Raw genomic sequence first — 25,335 nt, 5'->3', positions numbered from 1 at the left:
TTACGTAGTTTTATTTTAGTGACGTTATATATGGAGTGTGAAATAAAATTGCATAAATATGAGCATTGTAAATATATTATTACAAAACATTATATATATCTATAATAAAAAATTGGTTGAAACAATTTGATAAATCCTAAAATTACTTTCTTAAAACATAATGTAATGTATGTACTTTGAAAATGCTTTAATTTGTTGTAACAGAAAATTCAATTTCATTAAAGATATTATTTTGAGATATTTGAATTCAAAATAGCGTTAAAGGTTACTAAAATAGGGCTGCATTGTAATTGTAATTTTACCTTATAATTTAAACATACTTATAGGTATAAAACAATTGACTCTTAAATTTAATTGACTTAAAACTTATGAATAATATTACATCTAGTTTCTAAAGAAGTCCAATCATACATAATGTTTCATTTAACATAATATTATTTTATTTATTAATCACAAGACAAACTACATTGGGAATCTTTCATACAAAACAAAGAATGGTGTGGAGACGTTCAAAATTAAGTTTTTAGATTTTTTTTTAAATTTCAGATCACGTCGTGGAAAAAATAAAAATAACAAACTTAATACTATGCGATTCAAACAAGAACAGGATCGATTCTGCGACATTTTGTTTCGTCATCATTATTACTTCAAAATAATTAACGATCTAAGATAAGATAGGGCTTTTGAGACAGACAGTAAAAAACAAACGATTATGGAAATGCAAAAACAAAGATTTCAAGAATATCGTATTTTGCGAGTGACATTGACATATGACATTTTTTTGAAATTGGGACATCGACATTCCTAAGAAGAATCGCATAGCACAGATAATTTATATCGCGGGTAAGCTGCGTCGTTCGGCGGGCGTGAGGTCCGGGTGCCACACGTCCACTATGAGCACGAGCCGCGGCGCCGTGCCGTTGTGCCACACCTCGTGCTCGAAGCTATCGTCGAATATGAATACTTTACCAACTTCCCATTGCCTATGGAAAATAATTGTTAGCTTTTAAAAATGGCATTATTGAAGTGAAAACTTCATTAGCGGCGTTGGGTATAAAATCTTAAACTCGCGCCAGGACACGTGACCTGATCGAAAAAGCGTAAGACGGATGGATATCAAACACGTTAATAATCAAGTTTTCACTTCTGCCGGCACTCCCGGAGTGCAACCCGTCTTTTTTTTATAGTGCTCTGGTGAAAAGAGAAAATTAGACTAAAAAGTTATGTTTTGGTATTTAAATGTTTGCAATAAATGTTTGAATTTTTTTTTCTAAATTTCACTAATTGCGTTACCTAAAACCATTTTCTCTTACCTGGTTTCTTTATCCACTCTTATAAAGGTATCTTTGGTATTACTTAAGCCTAAATGCATGCGAAGTCGGCAATTCGTTGGGCCGACGTGAGGTCTAACATGGGTTCCCGGATCTATTAAGCTGAATTTAATTTGGCCTCTCCTACATCCCGCAGCTGCAGCTTCTTGTTGAACTATTGAACAAGTAACTGGCGCTTTCTTGCATCTTCCAGGAATTTCTCGACCTCTCACGAATATATCCAATTGCGACCACTCTCCGCGTTCTTTTAAGCCTTCTTTTTCTTTTTCGTATAACGTCTTAAGAGCAAGGCCTTCTTTCAAAATTTCACGCCATGACTTTTCCAAGGCCTGTGCTAATTTCGCATATGGCGTTTCTTTTATGGACCACCAAGGTTGACCTTTGAGCCGTGACACGTTGTAAAGAGATCTTTGAGATGGAGAGAGGAAATGGCCAAGGCGTGCTCCACGTTTATGCACTTCATGAGCTTCATCAAACCTCTGTAGTAGTAACAGCGCATCACCTAAATGATAATAAAAGCGCGGTTCGCACGCCGGCCCTGTATCGCCTTCGAGAGCTTTTCGTAAATATACTATGGCTTCTTCTAATTTATTATATTGCGTTTTTAAAACGAAACCATAATGAGCTAAAGCTACACGATCATTTGGCCAAATTCGAATAGTTTCCTTGAGGACTTCGTCTGCTAGGTCGGCTCTGAAATTCGAAAACAAAATAGTATGTACATAGTTATTTCGTACTTAAATAATTGATTAATTAAGTACGAAATAACTCAAAATACAATAATTCAACAATAATTCAATAATTCAAAATACAAATCTCTCACCTGTTAGCCATCAAGAAGCATATTGTTAAATTGTTTCTATAGTGAACATCATCTGGAAACCGACGGATAAGTAAGCGGTATACTGGTTCTGCATTCAAATATGTTCCTAAAACAGGCATTATATTAATATAACTATTAGTAGGTAGATGTATTGTTTTAGAACAACGAATTGACTATTTTAAAAAGTAGGATTAACATACAAGAGACCATAAAAATACCTACTATTCAGTATTTTTTTAAATGTAATATATTTCGAGTTTTTATACAACATGTAAGGAGTAAACACCAACCTCTAAACTGTATTCTATCGATGGCCCGTTGAGCGATTTCCAGCAGCCTTTTATCAGACAAGCGCTCATTCATTTTGAGCAATTGTAGATATGCTGCAATAGCTCGGGACAGTAATTTATTATCCCTTTTTGCTTCAGCCATCATGTCCAACGCTCTCGCAGCGAGCCATTGCCCGCGAGCACTGTTCTGTAGCTCTTTTGCTGACACACGTCGCTCGCACGCAGACCACGCTCCCTCCATACGTTAGTAAAAAAAAAACATTCACATGCATATCCACACAACATTTCAAACAAACTACAATGTCTACCAGACACTTAAGATACAGGGGATGGCAACTATTCTAAGGATTATCGTCAAGAGATCGCCAGAAGAACTTTGCGCAGGGTGCAGGCGCGCAGAACAGTCTGACGCATCTGATGACGAGATTTTAGGGGAGGAAATTATGAAAAAAATGGCACAACGAGCAGTTATAGGCAAAAAAGTGTTATTCTAGCCAATCCTGAAAGGCAATAAATAAAATATTCTAAATTAAAAATTTGTATTAAAGTACCATAAAAGCAAATTTTTGAAATTTTGTTTTCAAAATTTTACATTTTTTTTTATAATTTATACAATAAATTAAGATCGGTTAAAGCGAAAATTGAGCCAATGACCGATATACATCTAGCCTTAGATCATTAAGTAATGGATGGAGTACGCTGGCAAATGTTCTAACTAAACTTTCTGCTGATTTTGGTGCGGGGAGGGTAACTCACACTGATGAAACACAATGAAACATAATCACACATTCACAAAAATAATTTGTGTCACGAAAGTCGTAAAAATTTACGACCTTTTAAGCGACGAGTTTTTAAATTCAACTCTATCACTAAGATAATAAAGATTAAATTTGTATTTCATTCCAAGATAGTCATGTGGAGTGGGGTTCAATATCGCGTTCTAAATTCAACTTTATCACTTAGGTCATAAAGATTAAATTTGTATTTCTTTACAAGATATTCTCGTAAGGAATGCGGTTCATTAAGGCGTTTTAAATTCAACTTTATCTCCTAGTTCATAAAGATTAAATTTGTATATTTTCTTTCCATGATAGTCTCGTGGGGCCGCATCAATGATCGAGTAAACATGACTCGATTATTTTTCTTGATCATATCGCTAAACGATACATCGACGATTATTAGAAATTGCATTTTATTAGAAATGTACGTTAAAAAAATAAAAAAATATACACAAATGAAAGGTTATTCCATCTTTTTTAATATTCGACATGTTTGAATTGCTTCTGCAAGACTTGACAGTACAAAACGGCATTTTTAGCGGAGCACTCGCAGACGTCCGTTCGACGTTTTACGAATACGCAGAGTGCTTGTAATCGATAACGCAAGTAGTTTTTATGAAAGGATAAGATTTTTCGATGAAAATAATCTTATACCTCGGCAAAAGGGGAAACGCCTGCGAGTGTTATCCCTTACTTAATGATCTAAGCATCTAGCATATATTTCTAGGCACAATGCATATATTTATAAAGATAATTTAGAAATATTTAAATTCAGCCCTTATTTAGTGCCGAGAGTAGACAGATTTTTAATCTTTACGATGTGGATATCCCATTTCTATTGTTTTCACGAGTTTACATATTCGAGAAAGTATCAGGAACATTCATACCTGTCGAAGTTCATCTTCGGCAAGGTCAAGTTGTTCACTCCAGTAGGGATCGTTAGGTTCGCCCGGCCAGTCGTCTTCTATACTGTTTCCACCACCTTCTGCAAAAATATACATTACATATAATCATGATTTGTAGATTTATTTGTAACATCTACAGCACACATCAACCTTCGTAATTACAATATATTAATATTTTACGACACCAAACAATATCAATAACGAAGTAGGTAGAATGTATCTTTAATTTTTACCCAATTTGAACTTAGCTATCATTTAGGTAATTCTCGAATAATACGGACAACAAACAAAAGTTAATTTCACTCACATGTTAGTCATGCCAAATAAGAATTTATGTTATGTTATTGCGCATGCCAAGGCTGTGGTTATGAAGCGAGTACACGTTGACGAGAGGTGTTTACTGTTTTTGCCCGGCCTCTCCGGTTCCGGCAGTCGACCGTATTTAGCTTCTAGACGATTTAATAATTCCGTATCATCGACATCTGATATTTCTTCTTCCACTTCATCCTCTTCCTCTTCCAATTCTTCCTCAATCTGTTCCTCGTCAATTATTTCAACATCCTCTGAATCTTCATCGGGTTCTACTTCTGGAGGTGCTTTTGCTACAACGGCACTCTTAGTTTCCTTCACTTCAACTTTTTTAGCAATAACTTCCTGTTTCACCGGTTCTTCCTCTTCCTCCTCCTCTTCTAACTCTTCTTCGTCTATCTCTTCTTCTTCTTCCTCATCTTCGTCACTGTAAAGCTCTTTTTCATTGTCTTTATCTTTATAATGCTCTTGAATTTCCTAGGAAATGTAAAACAATATATATAGTCTTTGAAAAGGTTTGTCTGTAGAACCAAGGCCAAGTATTTTACTTACTTCTTCGACATGCTTTTTAATTTCGACTTTATCGTCTTCTAAATCTCTTTTCAATACCGGTGCAGATTGTACAGGTGCAGGTGCGGTCTTTTGTACAATTTCTTCTTGAACAGGCTGAATAATTTGTTTCGTTTCAGTCGCTGGTGGAATAAGTGTCATACGCCTATCTATCACGGGTGGATCTTCCCTAACTACTTGTTCGTCATTATCCGGTTCATCTGTCAGATTAATTTTACTATTAAGTATAAGTTTTATCGAAATTGAATGTAAATTTATGAAAACTTAAATAAAAATTGAATATTTGTTTTATATTTGACAAAAGAAATCGCGTAATATATTGAGAAAGTACGCACCACGGCGTGCTGTGGCGCGTCGCACGACCGCGTGCGTGGCGACCAGCAGTGCGCCGCCCACCACCAGCTTCAGCCACACTGCAACATATGCGCCATCTCAGAACACATGTTTCCGTAACTAATACGCGTGATTTAGCCGAAATCGTCTATTTTCATTTTCTATCCATCGCTTTCATTATAGTCTTTAAATATTATGCTGTCAATTTCCACTAAATGGTAAAAACTGGCAAATGTAAGAAAGTGTTTGTAGTAAAATTTGAGTAATTTTAGCATCAGATTTATTTTGATCGCGTTGCTTTTGCAAGTGTTACGTAATAGTTTAATTTACCTTCCATACGAACGAAGCCATGGTAAATGTCTAATCCCAGTGAGAGTATTGAATTCATGTCATGTATTATGTAAATTGAATACTTTTTATAAATAGTTCATACGTGCACGTTCGCACTTGCAGTTGACACAAATAAGCGAGTTTCTCGTACGACTTACGAGGTGCGTGGGCGATGCGGAATTACGCAGTCGTTCTCAACAACGATGTATTTTTGTTTCACTAATTGTCCGCCGTTCCTACCGAAAGCATTCAAGAAATATTTCTCGAGCTGCTTTGTGAAATTTTATTATTTAATTTGAGTTATTGCACGCCTCATAAGCGAAGCGTTGAGGTGGGTACTTCTGTCGCTTCGCGCAAAACATCTGATTTTTCAAACTTAAAATGTCTTTATGTATCATACATTGCACTTGTAAGATAATACATACACACACATATTAAGAAAAAACACTACTTTTAAGGCGTTAATAGGGGCTAGCGACCTTGACGACGATTTACAAGGCGGGATCGGGGGACCGGCGCGAATCTACCGTAGTAAAAGTACGTATAAAAATTATTTAAAATTATATTTGGGTATGGAATCAAAATTTAAAACAACCATGCCCTGTGTTTCAATTTCATAAACACACTGTAAAAACACTACAATAATTGACGTTATATTGACTTAGCGTTTTGGTTTAAAGTCAAAAAATCTACCTCAGTTCATGATTTTTTTCCAAAAAACCTGATTGTAAAATAAAAAAATTAAAACAACCATGCCCTTTATCATATTCGAAATTTTAATATACATTTTTTTTAGATATGTACATTAAGAATCTAAGAAGAAAAACGGTTATAACTAGAGTTAATTTTCGGTATTAAAAGGTCATTCTACCCGATTCACGCCTTAACGTTCATGATATTTTTGATGTCATTTTTAGGGTTCCGTAGCCAAAATGGCAAAAACGGAACCCTTATAGTTTCGTCATGTCCGTCTGTCCGTCTGTCCGTCTGTCCGTCTGTCACAGCCGATTTACTCGGAAACTATAAGTACTACAGTGATGAAATTTGATGGGAATATGTGTTGTATGAACCGCTACAAAAATATGACACTAAATAGTAAAAAAAAGAATTGGGGGTGGGGCCCCCCATACATGTAACTGAGGGATGAAATTTTTTTTTTCGATGTACATACCCGTGTGGGGTATCAATGGAAAGGTCTTTTAAAATGATATAAAGTTTTCTAAAAAACATTTTTCTTAAAGTGAACGGTTTTTGAGATATCAGCTCTCAAAGTCGTAAAAAGTATGTCCCCCCCCCTCTATTTTTATAACTACGGGGTATAAAATTCTAAAAAAAATAGAGGTGATGCATGCTAATTAACTCTTTCAACGATTTTTGGTTTGATCAAAGTATCTCTTATAGTTTTTGAGATAGGTTGATTTAACTGTAATTTATTATATTTGCTGCTACGGAACCCTTTGTGCGCGAGCCCGACTCGCACTTGGCCGGTTTTTTTGTTATTTAAACTAGTTAAAAAACAGTTTAAAAAAGTTCTGTCTTGGACGTCCGTGTGTCTGTATGTGCGGATCCTTTTTCTTGTTAACACGATAGCGACCGAAATACTTTACTAATCGAGTCTTTTTTTTTCTCTTACGCTTGAGTATGCTCAGGAATAGAACCCTTTCATTTTTTTTCAGGGTCTGATTCGATGTGGTTTAATTGTTATTAAATAAACAAAAATAATAATTAAAAATATTTAATAAAAAAAAAATTATGAGGCGTGCACTTTTGGATTTTCCAAATTATTTTAAAATTACGATCTATCACCATTTAAACAATGCACTATAATTTTCCTGTATTTTGATTGACGTCATCGCAAACTGTATCGCGATGAATAATATGTAGAATCGTGACTGGAAGACGTTTTATACATAAATGTGGAAATACTTAAAAGTAAGCAAAATACTACCTTGGTTTTTAATATTTACACGCGATATTCAGGCATGTAATTTTGTAAATTTGATAAAATACATATAAAATGTTTCGGTATTAAGAAATTACCATGGGAAACAGTCCACGTTATTTTTGTTCGTGGTTTCTGGAAGGTTTCTATATAGATTTGTTTTTAGTACCTACTTAAATTAGATTTTGATTTTTATGAAAAAAAAATCAGTGGTTATAGTATTCATATCGTATAATCACAGCTCATAAATTAATAAGGATCCTATATAAATATATCCTAATATAAATGCTTGCAACTAAATAGCGTTAAGTTAATAAAAAATAAAAAAAACTAAAGCTACAAATCCTTAAGATAGCTTACAACTACAGCCATTGAGGGCGTTTTTGTTATTATTTCAAATCAAATGTATGTCAAATGCAAAAACAAAACAGCAGCCAGAAGAAGTTTATTTTCGTATTTAATTCGTTAAGTATGCTATATCGATATGCCACGTATTTACGTAGGTTAAAGAATAAAAACCATATTTCGCTTTTAACATTTTTAAAGCGAGTGCCTTGGGATGCTGAATACTGTATGTTACTTATAGTTATTTGTTTTCAAAATGATAGAAAATGTTATAATTGTTTTATTTAAAATGGATGTTAAAAAAATTGGAATGTTTTTATTCTTAGTATAAGTTTTTTTTACTTCGAACATAAAATTTAAGAATTAGTCAAGGTTAATATTCGTGATATGTATTTAGTGCAACACTTAAAATACGTAGAATTTTATTTAAATGGACCTAAAGAGGAACACATTTTCATTTCTTCAAACATTTATGTTTAGTAAAATATGCAAATAATGCCACAGTTAACCACACAACATTAGGCACATAAAGCAGGAAGCGAAAAAAAAAAAAGAAATATAGGTACTTATAATAAAAAATAAAAAATGTCTATGACTATACTCACTGCCTTGTGAGGCCTGTGCTTCACGTTCCCGCCTTAATTCCTCTTGTTGTCTTTCGTATTCTTCCTCTGCGGCGAGCGTGTCTGGTGTACTTTGAAGAAGTTCTTCTTCGATCTGTTAAAAAAATAATATTTGTAAGAATTCAAGGAGATAATAGTATATGATATGATAATAGATTACTAGTAATTTGGATAATATGATGCTGTAGAAGTTTCATCTTTTTAATGGGAAAATGCGGAAAGTATAATAATAATTTTAAGCAGTAACAATCACACCACAATCACAATAATGTTTTTTGCCACAAAAAAAACACAATGCTAGAATGGTTATGGTTTATTATTAAGCCTCGCCGCTTTTATGTGAACGAACATCTCACGTACAGTAACCGAAAACTGTTCTTTGCAGCGCGTGAGAAGTTAGGGCGGTCTAAGAACTGGCGTTTCGTTTGGACTCGCGCGGGTCATGTGTATGCTAGACGGGATAATAAATCTAAAGTAGTTAATATTAAGTCGGAAGACGACATAAATAAGGTTTTTTATTCATAATCTTTTTGAACTCGCAATTATCCCCAACCTATACGAATATGTTTATTTCATATTTATATGTACTCATTCTTGATTTTTGTTATAATATTGCAATAATTGTGAACTGTGTTATGAGTGATTTACTTGGCCTTTATACACTTAAATTTTATTGCAATAATTACGTGGTTCTACTTATATGTATAAATGTCACTATGGTTTGTCGCCTAAAATGTAATGCCGTTAAATGTATGCCTTATAAGAACATATTGCATAGTATATTATTATCTGTTATATTACTAAAAAATCTTTTGTATTGTTTTTGTATTCTATACAAACATGAAGCATATTTTTATCACCAACTTACACCTCCTTTTATTGGGAATGAGCTTGTTTTGTATAATGTAACAATTTTATTTATTATTTCGACGTATAATATGTTTTTGTCGTGGTTGGATAAGATGCATTATTTTATATTGTTATACTTAAACAGCAATTTTGTTCATAATATATACAGTAAAGATGTTGTCTTGGGTGTGATAATTTATTTTACAGTTAATTTTAATTATTATTTAAGCATTACATTCACAGAAATAGAAATAAAACTTAGGCTTTATAGTGTTTATTTTGCATTTGTGCTTCCTGGAACAGTTTATAGTGTGTTTATAATTTGTTTTATACATTCAAAGATGTTTGCAAGTATCCTTATTGCTGTACCTTCGTATGGATTTGCCTTATTGATGGTGGTGTGTATTATTCGTGTTTCAAGCTTTTATATGTTTTATTTTATCTATTTTATTTTTTGGCCAATATATTACATATATGTACTTCATTTAAATTATATATTTAATGTATTTAATTATGGTTAAGTCAAATCTCGTAATTGGTTTAATAAACATATGTTCTCTTGGTACTGGTCACGAAGAACTTATTGTTGCAATGGAACACCATAACGTGGACGTACTGGGTATAATAATAATAATAATAAAATGGTCTTTATTTGTTTCTCACAACATTAGAAAGGTTACAAAAACTTATTAATACTACACAATGTACAGTAGAAGATAACGTTGTGAGAAACTGGTGCCTGAAATAGACTACATAGAAGTCTGAGGTACAGGTCACCAGCCCCTCTCGCGGATATCATACGAGAATACACAAGTTTACGTACCTACAAAATGCATAAAGTTTTACAAATTTTATAAGAAGACAACTTTACCTTAAAAACACTAATACAAAAAAGTAAAGAGAAAAAAAAATATATATATATGTATATATATATTTAATTTTAATCCTACCAAATCTAAAAGGTATGAATGTGAGTGTGTTAGTGCTAGTATGCTAGTGTGTGTGAGCGCATGTGTGTGTGTGTGTGTAAGTAAGTGTGTGCGCAAGTGTATGTGTTTGTGTGATTAATCGTATGTGTAGGTGTGATTATATGTTTATATCAGTTTACATAAAGCGTTATTAATTTGCAGTAGAAAGATAAGCCCACAGCAATTTTAAATGAGTTGTTTGAGAAGGTCTTCGGTTTGTTGGTAATCCAGTGATTTTAAAAAAGTAGAAACTGTCTTTTTGCAGTTGTAATTGTTCAAGGGATAAATGTTTAATTTCTTATTTATTTTATTATAAAGAAAGGGTCCCAAAAAGCAAAAGAAATGATGTGAATGAGTTGATGAATAGGTGGCAGATGAACAAATTGTGTTATTACGGCGCTTATTTTTGAGTAAAGTGGGGTCAAATACCAGCTTTGAATGTTGCTTCATAATGGTGTGAAGTATGAATGTTTGTCTGACCGAAAGCACACCCCACATTCTATAGAGCTCTAACGTGGGGTAACGATATGGAAGTCCAGCACTCACTTTAAGGATAGCACGTTGAGCTCTTTCAACTTCAATAAGGTGTGACTTTGCACAACCGCCCCAAGATGTAACACAATAATCTATCAGTGAATTACAAAGTGCAAAATATACTATTTTTATCACCTCTCTGTCAGCAACATGTGTAAGACTTTTGAAAACATAAATCAATTTTCGCAGTCTGGAGACTAGAGTGTCTACATGGGGTTTAAAAGATAAAAGTTGGTCGATAGTGGTACCGAGGTATTTTATAGTTTCTATAGGTATTAACGAAACGTGGTTAAAGGAAGGGGAGGAGGGTCGTGCGCCTACAATCTCTGGTTATCGCCTTGTTCACAAGCCTCGACCGCCCCATGTGCGAGCTCGCGGCGGCGGTGTCGGGTTTTATGTTAGGAATAGCTTGAATTTTAAAGTGTTAAAACATCCTTGTTGTTCTAATGTTGAACAAATGTGGATAACGCTAAACATAAGATGTAAGAAACTCGTAATAGGAACGGCATACCGCCCGCCATGGCTAAATATCGACACATTCGTTAATGCGGTTTATGAGTCGGTTGTAAGTTTTTCGTGGGCTGACAATATGATTGTAATGGGTGACTTTAATATTAATTTTACAGATACAAGCACTATGGGATATCGCAAATTAACCGAATTTTTAACGATGACGAGTTTATCGCAGATCGTAAACGAACCCACCCATTTCACTAATCATAGTGAAACCATCCTTGACCTTGTGTGTACTGATATAAGTGTTAGACGGATTGCAGTCAATTATATTAATGATCTTAGTCACCACGCCTTGGTTACGTGCGAACTTCATATCGTTAAGGATAAGCCCATTCCTTTAAAAATAGAACATAGGTCAATTAAAGATATAGACATGGATTTATTTGATACCGCCATGACGAAAATTAACTGGGATATTGTAATTGATCACCAAGACATTGATAACTTCGTTTTTAAATTTAATTCAACTATTCTATCAATTTTTGACTGGCTTGCTCCTTTAAAGTCTTTTTATGTAAAAAATCACAACTACCCTTGGATTACATATAATATCAAGTTGTTAATGAGACGCAGGGATAGTGCTTATACTAGAGCTAAATTGTCTAAACAAGACAGTCACAAATCTTACTACTTAGAGTTAAAAAAGGTAGTTGCAGAAGCCATTGAACGTGAAAAAATGTGTTATTTTGAAACTTACGTAAATTCAAACTTGAATAATCCTCGTATGTTGTGGAATAATATAAAGAAAAATGTTAACATAAATGTAAAAAATATAATTTCGTTGCCAGATCATCTTAGACACCCAGATGATATAAATCGTCACTTTTTGGATATTCCAGGTAAATCTGGTGTGTCTAAAGAGGAATTAGATTTATTTGTAAATAACAAAAAATACATTTCACAGTTTTCTTTTGCGACTGTCTCTAAAGACGAGGTACTTAAGTACTGTCGGTCTTTGCATTCTAATGCCATTGGGTGCGACGGAATTTCACTAGACATGCTTAAATTAACGTTACCCTATACTGCTGAAATAATTACAAGTATCATAAATACATCTTTATCTACTTGCACCTTCCCTTCTATTTGGCGTAAAGCGCTCATCAAACCGTTACCCAAAATTAACAACCCAAATTGTTTTAAAGATCTCAGACCAATAAGCATTTTACCGTGTCTATCAAAGATTCTAGAGAAAGTAGTGTGTGCGCAGGTTAGGCGGTACTTGGACGAAAATGACATATTACCAACAAGGCAATCGGGCTTTAGGAAGCAAAAAAGCACTACGACAGCACTGTTGGATGTGGTAGACAATATGCTTGAGGCTCAAGATCGAGGAGAAGGAACTTTTCTGATTCTCTTGGACTACTCTAGAGCCTTTGATTGTATTAATATACAATTGCTTCTCAGTAAGCTGTCTTACTATGGCTTTGATGAAAATACCTTGCAGTGGTTTAAAAGCTATCTTTCTTGTCGCTCACAAATGGTCGAAATAAAAGGGGATAGTGGACAAAGGGCATGTTCATCTGCATGGGCGGAAGTTTCTAGAGGAGTACCGCAGGGCTCCATTCTTGGTCCCCTTCTGTTCATACTGTATACGGCCGATGTGACACAATGCATAAAATATTGTAAATACCATCTCTATGCGGACGATATTCAATTATACCTTTCGTTCAAGGTCAGTGAGATGGATATGGCTCTAAAAAGGCTCCACGAAGACTTGCATCGCATATCAGTATGGTCAGAGTCGAATTGCCTTGCTCTTAATTCCAGTAAAACCAAGTACATGGTCATAGGTTCACCTCATCAAATTGATTCAATAGTAGCTCAAAAACCTGCTATATTTCTAAATGGAGAACCTATCGAAAGAGTAACTGAAGCGCGTAATCTCGGTGTTATATTCGATGAGGGTTTGAGATTCAACAAGCATATCTTAAACATATCAAAAAATTGTTTCTATCGGCTAAAACTGCTCTATCGTATTAGACATTCATTAAGTGTTAATGTTAGAAAATTGTTATGTGAATCACTTATATTATCCAAATTTAATTATGCTGATACGGTAGTTGGGCCTAGATTGCTTACATCCACGAAAAAAATTGCGCAACGGGTGCAAAACGCCTGTGCCCGTTTTTGTTATGAAATACCCTACCGTGATCATGTAACACCATTTTTGTCGAATAACAATTCTCTAAAAATGGAGTACCGTACCCACGTGCATCTGGCCACGCTTCTATTTAATGTTTTAAAGTACAGAGTGCCTGTGTATTTGTACGACAAACTGAAATGGCTGGCGGATCATAATACAGCCTACCAGACTCGTCACGCAACTTCTTTATTAGAAATACCTCTTCACAGAACATCCGCATTTAGGGGGAGTTTTAGATACCAAGCTTCAAAATGCTGGAACGACCTACCGCCGCCTATTCGTTCCCAGCAAAGTTTATTCTCTTTTAAAAACAAACTGAAGTCTTATCTTCTTGACATTCAAAAGCGCAATCAGAAATTTTAACCCCATCCAATTGTCCTTTATTGATCAATTTTCTTTTTGTCAAAATACACTCACTTATACAAATTTCATATAAATATAAATATTTATGTATCAATATCTGAATATATTATATTGCTGACTTTTATTTATGTATATTAAATGTGCACAAATTTAATTTAATACACAATATATTATATATTATTCATTTACTTATTATATTTATAAAGTATATATATCGATTCAATTATATTTATACTTGCATATTGTTGGATACCTGAACGGAAATACATCTACTGTCAATAAGACATCCTAAGGCGGCCACTGAAAATCAGTGATAACACACTGAGTGGTTGGCCTAATTATGGCATATTATCTTTTAAGTTCCTTTTTTTTAACTAAATTGTATCTTTTTTTTGTGTCCATAATAAACTTATTTTCATTTCATTATTTTCATTTCATTTCATTTCATTTCATTTCATTTCATTTCATTTCATTTCATTTCATTTCATATAGACTCAATTTTTTGCTATACTATAGAGTATCTGAGATTTCAGCTTCGTGCAAAACAACATATTTTGCACTAGCGGTCCGCCCCGGCTTCACCCGTGGTACATCAAAGGTAGTATGTTCTTTCTCAGGGTCTAAAGATTGTCTGTGCCAAATTTCATCAAAATCGGTCCAGTAGTTTATGCGTGAAAACCATACATACATACATAATTACAAACCTTTCCTCTTTATAATATTACTAGCGACCCGCCCCGACTTCGCACGGGTACAATGCTGATACTAAATACACTACAGAAAAACTGTGAACGTTGTATATAAAAACATAGTGGCCCGCTCCAGCCTCGCACGGGTATAAAATAGATAGCCGGGCGGCCGGCCGGTACCACGCACCGCAAACGCTACGTCCCGCAATTTTTAAATCTGTAATATCTTCGAAAATATTCACTTAAATCATACGGTGTATAGGGCCATATAGATCTATATTAAATGAAAAATGTATTCAAGGTATTTAATTGGTTAAGGATTAATGCTGTATTGGTTAAAATCGCTTCGAAAATTAGCCATTATTTGTCGTAAAAAGTAAATGACAAAAAAAAGTTATTGTGGGTTATCCATAAGAGATAGACATATACCATCGCGGACTTTTCTGTAGACCTTTTCAATGTGTACAATACTTAGTACATTATTTCGATAAAACTCGTAGGGTTCAGCCTGCGTTTGCAATGTAAGCGGAAAAAATGTAATTTTTTACGACATCACATTAGAAACCTCAAAAATAACAGTACTTCTCCACTATTTAATGGATGTTATTATACATATAAACCTTCCTCTTGAATCACTCTATCTATTAAAAAAAACCGCATCAAAATCCGTTGCGTAGTTTCAAAGATTTAAGCGTACAAAGGGACATAGGGACATAGGGACAGGGAAAGCGACTTTGTTTTATACTATGTAGTGATAGTGATATACAGGGTGTACCAAAAAGTAGTGATGAACGGAAGCTGAGAGGTAGAGGACCTAGAGGGCTATCCGAATCACCCCCATGTATGTTATGCGATTTTTCGTATTTTCGGAGTTATGACGTTTTTTTCAATTTTTCACCTATCGCCGAGTACGATGATATTTTCACTCATGCTGACGTCAATGATTGCGGAAGATGCTTGATTTTTTTTGTGTGCTAAGCTGAAAGATAGGCCAATTCAGTATGGTAACATTTACTATCGTTAGATCTTTGAATGGAATAAAAAAAAGAATTAAATGGCAAGAAAGATAAAATTACCCAGTATGTTCACCACTTCAAGGGCCCGTAAAAAAATAAAATCACATAAAAAAAGTTTTCCGTTTGACTTTTAAAAACTTGCTCTATCTATCAGATAGCTACCCTGAAAATTTCATTTACTTATTCAGAAGGCTTCAATAGAAAAATTTAAATCTAAATGTGGTAAGTGCAAAAATTGAATTAACATGATGATCATTAAAACCAATAAATAGGTGTTTAATTACCAGAAATTTTTAAAATAACCCCGCTGTTGCTCAATGCAAGTGCGACATCACCGTAAAAAGTTGTCTTTTAAATGTCTGAATGCCCTTTTATCATTTTTAATGGTTTCTTCTGCTACTATGAATTTCCGGGTTATTTCGTCCAAATCGTGGCATTCTCTCAAGTAGCCGAGGTCTTTTTAGTATTCCCATTGAAACAAATCAATGGGGTTTAGGTCGAGGGACCGTAGAGGCCAGGCTTTAAGGCAGGCGTCACCGGCGCATGCGCAGGCTGCAACGACCAATCCATCTTTCAGGGTATCTTTGCCCTTTAGCCTGGCCTGCTCGGTCTCCGGTTTCTGTATCTGTATCTGTATTCAGTATTTATTTATTTATTTAAATAAATAAATAAATAAATACTGAATTGGCCTATCTTTCAGCTTAGCACACAAAAAAAATCAAGCATCTTCCGCAATCATTGACGTCAGCATGAGTGAAAATATCATCGTACTCGGCGATAGGTGAAAAATTGAAAAAAACGTCATAACTCCGAAAATACGAAAAATCGCATAACATACATGGGGGTGATTCGGATAGCCCTCTAGGTCCTCTACCTCTCAGCTTCCGTTCATCACTACTTTTTGGTACACCCTGTATAGTAATTATATACAGGGTGTAATCGTTAAGTGTGCACAGGCGATTTTTCCGTAAGTATTACAGATAACAAAAAACTTTAAACTGATATTGAAAGTACTTAACCTAATGAGTAAAATGGCCGTAATAAATTTTTAAAAATCAATCGAGAAATATCAAAAAATTATCTTTAAACCCTCCCATACATTAAGTATGAAATATGAATATCCCGTATACATTTAATATGAAAGATTTTTAGCTTTCTTTTTCTTTTTTGGTTTTCTGCTTTAATTACTTCGCAAATTTGAAGTGGCATTTTCACGCATTTTCCGGATATTTTCCGGGGATTTTCCGAGCATTTTCCGGGCATTTTCCAGGCATTTCCCACGCTTTTTTGGGACATTTCCACGCATTTTCCGGATATTTTCCAGACATTTCCCTGGCATTTTCCGGTTATTTTCCAGACATTTTCCGGGAATTTCCCAGGCATTTTCCGGGGATTTTCCGAGCATTTCCCGGGGATTCTCCGGATATTGCCTAGACATTTTCCGGACATTTCCCTGGCATTTTCCGGGAATTTTCCACGCATTTCCCAGGCATTTTCCGGACATTTCTCAGGCATTTTCCGGGGATTTTCCAGGCATTTTCCGGATATTTTCCGGATATTTTCCAGGCATTTTCCGGACATTTCCCTGACATAGCCTGTAAATGTCTGGAAAATCCCCGGGAAATGCTCGGAACATCCCCGGAAAATGTCTGGAAAATCCCCGGAAAATGCCAGGGAAATGTCCAAAAAATGTCTGGAAAACATCCGGAAAATCCCCGGGAAATGCTCGGAAAATCCCCGGAAAAAGCCTGGGAAATTCCCGGAAAATAACCGGATAATGCCTGGGAAATGGTCGGAAAATGCGTGGAAATTTCCGGAAAAACTGTGGAAAATCCCAGGAAAATATCCGGAAAATGCGTGAAAATGTCCGGAAAATATCCGGTAAATGCGTGAAAATGTCCGGAAAATGCCTGAGAAATGTCCGGAAAATGCCTGAGAAATGTCCGGAAAATGCCTGAGAAATGTCCGGAAAATGCCTGGGAAATGCGTGGAAAATCCCTGGAAAATGCCAGGGAAATGTCCGGAAAATGTCTGGGAAACATCCGGAAAATCCCCGGGAAATGCTCGGAAAATCCCCGGGAAATGCTCGGAAAATCCCCGGAATATGCCTGGGAAATTCCCGGAAAACGTCTGGAAAATCCCGGAAAATAACCGGAAAATGCCAGGGAAATGTCTGGAAAATATCCGGAAAATGCGTGGAAATTCCGGAAAAAGCCTGGAAAATGTCCGGAAAATGCTCGGAAAATGCCACTTCAAATTTGCGAAGTAATTAAAGCAGAAAACCAAAAAAGAAAAAGAAAGCTAAAATCTTTCATATTAAATGTATACGGGATATTCATATTTCATACTTAATGTATGGGAGGGTTTAAAGATAATTTTTTTGATATTTCTCGATTTATTTTTAAAAATTTATTACGGCCATTTTACTCATTAGGTTAAGTACTTTCGATATCAGTTTAAAGTTTTTTGTTATCTGTAATACTTACGGAAAAATCGCCTGTGCACACTTAACGATTACACCCTGTATAGTAATATAGTATATATATAGTATTATATAGTATATTATAGTATCTAGACAAAATGAGCTGAATATAAACTTACTTCTGTGTATGGCTTGCCCGCTGGTGGTATTGTGATGCGTTCGACTGGTGGTTCATCGTCATCTTCTGTCGCATCTTCTTTTGTTTCTTCTTGTTCTTCTTTTGATGCATCTGTTTGTGAGAAAAAAATGTTCCTAGAAATTCAACTTAATAACCCTGCTTTATTAGAAAACATATAGCCAAAATTTACTATTGTAATGTTTGCAACATAAAGGACTAGAAGCCAGAAGCAAGCAGTCATAAATTAATTTAACTACTGAAAATATTCAATTTTAGTATTACAAGGGGGAGCAACCTCAATTTTTTGCTTACACCCTTAAAATTTATACATTAAGGGCCGATTTTTCAATGCTTGGATAAAACTTATCCGTCCAATAAAGTATTACACGATAATATTAAAATGTCACGTAAACTGTCAAGTACGGGCAATTAGAATACGTTTTTAAAATGGTAGTTTTATACATAATTCGACGAGTAATTTTTATCCAAGCATTGAAAAATCGGCCCTAATAAAGATGAACACTGGCTTTTCATATACAGAGCTTATTTATGAGAGTACATAAGGTTTTGTAAAATAAAGATTTTGTTATTACCATCATCATCATCATTCATATTGGTAACCTCTCCAGATATAATATCCTCATCAGATATCTCTCGTTCGATCTTTTCAACGATTTCGTCGTCGTCATCATCGTCATCGTTTTCGTTATCTTCGACCTCAAAGATAAATCAATTATCAATCGACTTCAAAAAAGGAGGAGTTCCTCCATTCGACTGTATTTGGGTTTTTTATGTACTATGAATTTACAAAAAAATAAATAATATTATGACAAAATTAATCGAGCAACAGTTTCTATTATCTTCCTCCCAACACGAATATTAAAAAAAAGTTATAACTTATCTGTTAAAACTTTTGTTGTTCTATTACGTAAATGAACAGAGGTAGGATTGTAATGAAATTTGTTATTGACCAATTTAAAGATAAATAAATGTGAAACTTTTTATTTCTGTACATGAGGTTTGAATGTGTGGTGGGCCTCTAGCGTCAGTCGAGATTGTGATAAGTGGAGATATTTTTAATATAACTATACAGGGTGTCCCACTGTTGGTATACTAAGCTCAAAGGAGGTTATAGTTTTGCATACGCTGAGTATGTAAAAAATACTTAAAAAAATCCAGACGCATTTTTTTTCAAATAGATGAATTCTTAAAACTCTATGTGTACACCCATAACAAGCAACCCGCCCATTTTTGCCACTAGCACGTGAGCTATCGTTTAAGATTATGTTTTCATAGACAAAATGCTCACATTAGAGAAGCGGTATATGACGGCTGCGCGAAGCTAGAGAAGAAAACATGGATTTTCAGGAAAAAATTATCAAAAAAAATTTAACGTAATTTTGTTGTTTATGTATTTTTTACGTGATCAGTGTATGCAAAACTACAAGTTGCTTCGCGCTTAGTATACCAATAGCGGGACACCCTGTATAGATAGAGCCTTCTAGCAAATAGACAAATTATTTTATTAATAATACTTAATTCATTCGACATAGTAAATTAAATAAATCTAACAAAATAAACGCAATCAATTTCAGTTAATAAGTCACAACTCGCATTATTCTCGATAATGTAATAGGTATTATAATATTACTTACAAATTATGTAAATAAAAATTAAAAAACAAAATCCAATCAATAAAACCGATACAGGTCTAAAAGCACATGCTTTTAAGAGTGTGGTTAAATTATTGTTAAATTCTTCATGTTATATGTCTAATTTTAACATGTTTCATAAAAAATAGTAATAAATATATATAGAATTATAGATATATCATGTTATTATATCACTTCAAAATAATCCTTGGTTAAATTTAAATTTAGAAAGCAATGCTGTTATTTGCCAATCAAACCAAAAGAGAAGTATATGTTTGTTTTTAGTATCTTTTAAAGATTACCACGATTACAAAATAACAGTGCACACACCACAGGGTTCCATAGATACTGTATTAATTTAATACAATGGATAAAAAAAAACTAGAAATCAATACTTGACTATGGAACCCCAAACTAAACAAAAATAGGAACTCATTTAATATGATTGAGAACCTCATCATTCTGCCATGTGTCTTCATCAACTTCGTCATTGTTAAAACTCTCCACTTCATTTTCATCATTTTCTTCATTACTTTCATTGTCACCATCGTTATTTTCATCATTTTCATCATCATTGTCTCCATCATCATTATTTTCTTCATCGATTTGGTTTTCATCATCGACATCTTCATTTGTTTCATTGTCATCATCATCACCATTATCTTCTTCTTTACTTTCGTTTTCATCATCGTCTTCATTAATATCATTTGCAACATAATCTTCATCTGCATCCTCATCATCTTGTTCAACATGTTCATCAACTAATTCATCATTTGCATCATCCTTATCTATATTACTGCTCTTTATGATTTTTTCATAAATGTTTCGGTAAGCACTATATGCAATAGATTCATCCTCCTGTTCATATGTTAACAATAAAGACAAAAATTGTAGTGAAAAAATACATAAATAAAGGTTATTAATGCAACTCAAAGCTATTATTAATCACCTCTTGTTCTTGTTCATCATCACTTTGTACTTCATCAGCATCGTCATCCTCAGTATGATCAACTTCCTCACTTTCATGTTCATCATCTTCCTCTTCATGATCACTTTCTTCATCTTCATGATCATCATCATGCAGATCGTCATGATCATCATCATCATCCTTGTGATGTTTACAAACAGTATGGTACAATAGGAATTCAAAATTTATTTAAGAATCTATAACTGTAATGTGCACTTGTAACACATTTGTTTTGAAATAAGAGTAGAATTTTAAAAACTTAAGGTTTTTGATATTTAATACAACAATTTTTTCCCTCTTAGTAAGTTAACTTACTATGTATTAATTAATAGAAAAAATATTTGCCTTTATATTTTGGGTTGCAATGTAACTTTAATGCAGGTGCTCAGCAATTTAATTTAATTAAAAGTAAAGATATAATTTTCTGCAGCCTTGAATCAATATTATGGTGATAATGTGTCTGTGTAATAAGTATATGTAGTAAATCTCTTAATAAATAATAAATTGAATCAAGTTTGAATAACAAATGAAAATGTAATATTTATGTTAATTCAAAAAATAAGACAGATTGATAATAAAAAGGTAGAACAGGTATGAATTGATTTTTTTAAACTAAATATCTGAGCAGAGCTTCCATGTTGGAATTATAGGGTTGTGATTTAGAATAGATTATAAATTTGAGATAGTATGAAAATTGACCCTCATGTGAAATAATATTTGATTTTGATTGTATATTAGCTGCTTACCGGATGTTTCAATTCTAGAGTATGTTCATCGTGGTGGTCATCATCTGGAACATCCTCAATCCAACCTTCTAAAACCCCAGAGTATTTGGACTCAACAGCATTAGCTTCCACTGTAATAAAATAATCACGAATTAAACTTAACAAAGCACATACAATATTTTTTATTTTATTTTCCAAATATAACCCATTGTTTGTGAAGTTTTTTTATATTTTGAACTCAATAACAAAGCAACTGTGCAATAATTATTTAATTGTTTTTTTTGAGAGCAAATATGTTTGAAGATTGATACTTACATTCACTAAGGCCTCTATTTTCCAATATAATAAGTCCAATCAGTGTAATTAAGACAGCCAGGAGTGAAAAGAATATTATTTTAGCACACCAATGTCCACCAGTGCCATGATCATGGTAAGTGTGTATGAAAACATCGCCTTCGCCGAGAGCAGCAGCTGTGCCACGAGGTTCTTCTACGCCAAGCTCATCTGTAACATATACAGACCGGAATAATATTCATCTAGATTTGTGAAGAATAAAATAAATCAAATCAATACTGACCTTTTTTCCTTTTCTTATCTTTACGTTTTCTCGGCTGTACATCTCCCGACATTGTTAATTTGCCTGACGCTGCTTTAGCGACAGTGCTTCTTACTGTTTCATAACACTTGGTAAACAAAGAATACAATGGGACTAAGCCACTTGACAAAGGGGTTTCAAGAAGGATAAGTGCGCAATTATCTTAAATATTTCTTTAATTAAGTTCTGCGCACGTTTTCTCATTAAAATAACCTACATGACAAACGTATCACTGCTGCTTTCTTGAATTTATTTTAGAATTTTAACCTAAAAATAACCGGCAAAGACAGCTCAAGAAAGGGACGGATCTCCTAGTTAGTGTTACTAGTCATAAGATTATAAATTTGACCAAACGATACAGTAGGCATTAGTAAACTTTATATAAATATATTTATATTTATTCTATAAATCATTTTAATTTATATTAAATTATATTAATTGAATAGTATTTTTTTAAAAAGGTGTTACCTTTTTATATTAAATAAAAACTTTGGCATGGAAAAATCCTAATCCTAAATTGAGGACGACCAAACAACCAAAATTGATATGGAATACATTAGACTTCTTTCATATGACATGTTTTATATAAACATTTTGATCAAATTGTTTCCACATAATATGAGCAAAATTTCCTTAGAATTTGGGAGTATTGATCATCTGTTTACAGGTATCATGTCAGTGTCAGCTGTTTATAAACTTCAAGTATGACAATTGATCATGTGTAACAGCTGATCGATTGCATACAAAGTATTATTCGTATTAAATATAGTTTTATTATACGAAATACTTATATTTATATAAGAATATCATACAATAAAGGATAAGAGTTCACTTGGTAAAAATGTACTTTAAGGGCCGTTGAGGGAGGGGGGTAAAGGGGGGGGGGGGAGGTGAGGAGGGGGGGAGAGGAACCCTCTCTGTGAAGGGGGAGGTGCGGAACCCCCCCCCCCTTTTCGAGAAATGTGCAAAACAATTTTTGAGGTTATGTTACGAAATGTAATAGGAAAAAGGGGGTAATGGAGAGGAGATTTGGCAGGGAGGGTTGGAAAAAGGAGGGGGGATAAGAATACAACATAAAATACAGTAATTTTTGACATTTTTTTTAATAGTTTCGGGAGAAAATGTAAACTTTTTTAAGGAGGGGGAAACGAGTGGGCTTTGCCAGAAGACTCACTTCGTCGCCCCCTCGCTTTACAAAAACACTCTAGTTGTGTGACAGACAAGACCACGTGGGATCGGGGTGCTCCGATTCGGATCTGCTACTTGAAGTGACTTAACTCGACTCAAGTCGGGGTGCTCTGATTCGGATATGCTACTCAATGTAACCTAAATCGACTCAAGTCAGGGTGCTCCGATTCAGATCTGCTACTCAAAGCGGGCTAACCCAATTGGTGTGCTCGATCTCAAATCGACTTTCGATTTTTTCTTTTATGGTAAAAAAAATATTTAGAATTAACTGAATGTACTCACAATATTATCGAATTCCCTGAACTAAAAAAATTCCTGATTCTACTGATAAGAGATCCCAGAGATTGTTTATTATGGTACCATTCTTGGGCTACATAAAAATGATTTATATTTACATTGCAAATACAAATTTGAAAAAAATCGATTTTTCAGAAATCGATTTTTATATTGTGTCAGACACTGCCTTAGCTCCGGCGCTACGGGAAGTGCAGCCCTTCCGCCCTTGCGTGACAAAGCACGGTCGCCCGTACTCCGCTTCGCAGCTTCGGCTTGTTGGTCGCCTTCAGCGACCAGCCTCAGCCGCTCCGCTCCGCACGGCTCCCGAGCTTTGTCACGGCGGGCGAGGGCTGCTCTCCCTCCGCGCCTCCGGCTTTTTACATACACTCTAGGGGTAGGGCAGACAAGACCACGTGGAATTCGGGGTTGACAGCTTCGGTTCTGTGGCAAGTCTTATGATAATGCAATGCTTATTTTAGCGTAACGTTTTTTAGCTAGATTCGGACTTTCGCAGCTCAATATTGAATACATAATATTCCATCGTTGAAAACAATTCCATTTTACAAGAATTGTACTTGCAAAAACGAAACGCAACAAAAAAAACAAATGTCAAGATGGTTGCTCGAAATTGTATGAAAAATTATGAAACTTTGATAATTAATTTCTAAAAAACTATAAATCTCCGCCGGTTAAGATTTTACGGGTCAGTTACTTAGGCATAGACCTTTCTCCAAAAAAATTTTGGTTGCCCAACTCGATGGCCCTTAAGGTACATTTTAGCCGTTGTTTTGCATGATGGTTATTCCTTTATTAATAATGAGGGTGAAATGATGGCAAATTGTTCATGTACTTTGGTAAAAGGTTCTCACAATATAATTGTTGATACCATGACTCCCTGGGACTCGGAAATAATATTAACTGGTATAAAATGATTGCATAAATGATGAGGATTGTTTGTACTATGTTGTGTGTTTACTTCACTTTTCATTGAATTTGTTTAAGCTCTAATGAAACATCAATTAACCCCTGATGATATACATTTTGTGGTATCAACACATGGACACTCAGATCATACCGGCAATAATAATCTCTTTCTTAAAGCAACCCATATAGTCGGTTTTAGCATATCATTTAGAGATAAGTACTATATTCATCCATTTGAAAATGGTAAGTAAAAATTTAAATTGAAGTGTAATACTTATAGTGTATGTATAATGCATTTAACTACATTTTAGGTGAAGAGTATGTGATAAATGATTTTGTTAAAATAATTCCAACGCCTGGTCATACTCTATCAGATGTAACAGTTCTAGTCAAATCTGAAGGACAGAATATAGCAATTGCTGGTAAGAAAGATAGTCTATGAGTATTCTTGTTGTGTGTATCTGTGATCAATTAAATTCATACTATTATTAATTGTTAAAGGTGATTTGTTTGAGAAGTATGAAGATATTAATAACCAAAGCATTTGGCAAGAAGCAGGATCAGAGGATCCTGCCAAACAATTGACAAATAGAACAAAGATTGCTGATATCGCAAATTGGATAATTCCTGGACATGGCCCAAAATTTGAAATCACAGATGAAATCAGGATGTTGTTGAAAAAACAAACTACAGGTGCTTAAAATGTAGTATGTAAAATGGAATGATATCATAATGTTTTGTTAATAAAAA

General features: G+C 34.3%; 2 protein-coding genes across 3 annotated transcripts; one reads left to right on the top strand and one right to left on the bottom strand.

Annotated features, from left to right (window-relative positions):
- Window positions 1-57: 57 nt before the first annotated feature.
- LOC149487664 (uncharacterized) lies at window positions 58-22,505 on the bottom strand. Of its 2 annotated transcripts, XM_089696255.1 has the most exons (16): window positions 22,180-22,505; window positions 21,918-22,106; window positions 21,624-21,733; window positions 20,860-21,018; window positions 20,364-20,768; window positions 18,852-18,975; window positions 18,260-18,369; window positions 8,563-8,674; window positions 5,343-5,420; window positions 4,990-5,207; window positions 4,530-4,914; window positions 4,111-4,208; window positions 2,445-2,679; window positions 2,155-2,260; window positions 1,314-2,024; window positions 58-983 (listed from the first exon to the last, which is right to left on the bottom strand). In XM_089696255.1, the coding sequence occupies exons 1-16, from the start codon at window positions 22,229-22,231 to the stop codon at window positions 833-835; spliced, it is 3,243 nt and encodes a 1,080-aa protein (XP_089552381.1). In that variant the 5' UTR covers window positions 22,232-22,505; the 3' UTR covers window positions 58-832. The 2 variants fall into 2 exon arrangements, with proteins under 2 accessions (XP_089552381.1, XP_089552382.1); XM_089696256.1 differs by lacking the exons at window positions 20,364-20,768; window positions 20,860-21,018.
- A 1,944-nt stretch (window positions 22,506-24,449) lies between these two features.
- On the top strand, window positions 24,450-25,331 carry LOC149487663 (metallo-beta-lactamase domain-containing protein 1). The gene is made up of 4 exons (XM_089696299.1): window positions 24,450-24,582; window positions 24,664-24,828; window positions 24,897-25,007; window positions 25,087-25,331. Exons 1-4 carry the CDS (start codon window positions 24,489-24,491, stop codon window positions 25,284-25,286), a joined length of 570 nt encoding a protein of 189 aa, XP_089552425.1. The 5' UTR covers window positions 24,450-24,488; the 3' UTR covers window positions 25,287-25,331.
- Window positions 25,332-25,335: the final 4 nt, after the last annotated feature.

This window comes from Colias philodice, chromosome 6 (assembly GCF_061535455.1).
Source record: "Colias philodice isolate Cphi_HAF_F1 chromosome 6, ilColPhil1 Martin Lab GWU primary, whole genome shotgun sequence".
NCBI lineage: Eukaryota > Metazoa > Arthropoda > Insecta > Lepidoptera > Pieridae > Colias > Colias philodice.
Note: the sequence above shows the minus strand (reverse complement) of the source record. Positions and strands in the feature narration are given on the sequence as shown.

Excerpts from the sequence above, each read along its gene's own strand:
- LOC149487663 (XM_089696299.1), top strand. The coding sequence starts at position 24,489 with ATGATGGCAAATTGTTCATGTACTTTGGTAAAAGGTTCTCACAATATA. Across the intron at positions 24,829-24,896 it reads TATTCATCCATTTGAAAATG|GTGAAGAGTATGTGATAAAT; the intron begins GTAAGTAAAAAT and ends ACTACATTTTAG. Across the intron at positions 25,008-25,086 it reads ACAGAATATAGCAATTGCTG|GTGATTTGTTTGAGAAGTAT; the intron begins GTAAGAAAGATA and ends TAATTGTTAAAG.
- LOC149487664 (XM_089696255.1), bottom strand. The coding sequence starts at position 22,231 with ATGTCGGGAGATGTACAGCCGAGAAAACGTAAAGATAAGAAAAGGAAA. Across the intron at positions 21,734-21,917 it reads AAATAGAGGCCTTAGTGAAT|TGGAAGCTAATGCTGTTGAG; the intron begins GTAAGTATCAAT and ends ATTTTATTACAG. Across the intron at positions 8,675-18,259 it reads CGGGCAAGCCATACACAGAA|ATCGAAGAAGAACTTCTTCA; the intron begins GTAAGTTTATAT and ends TTTTTTTAACAG.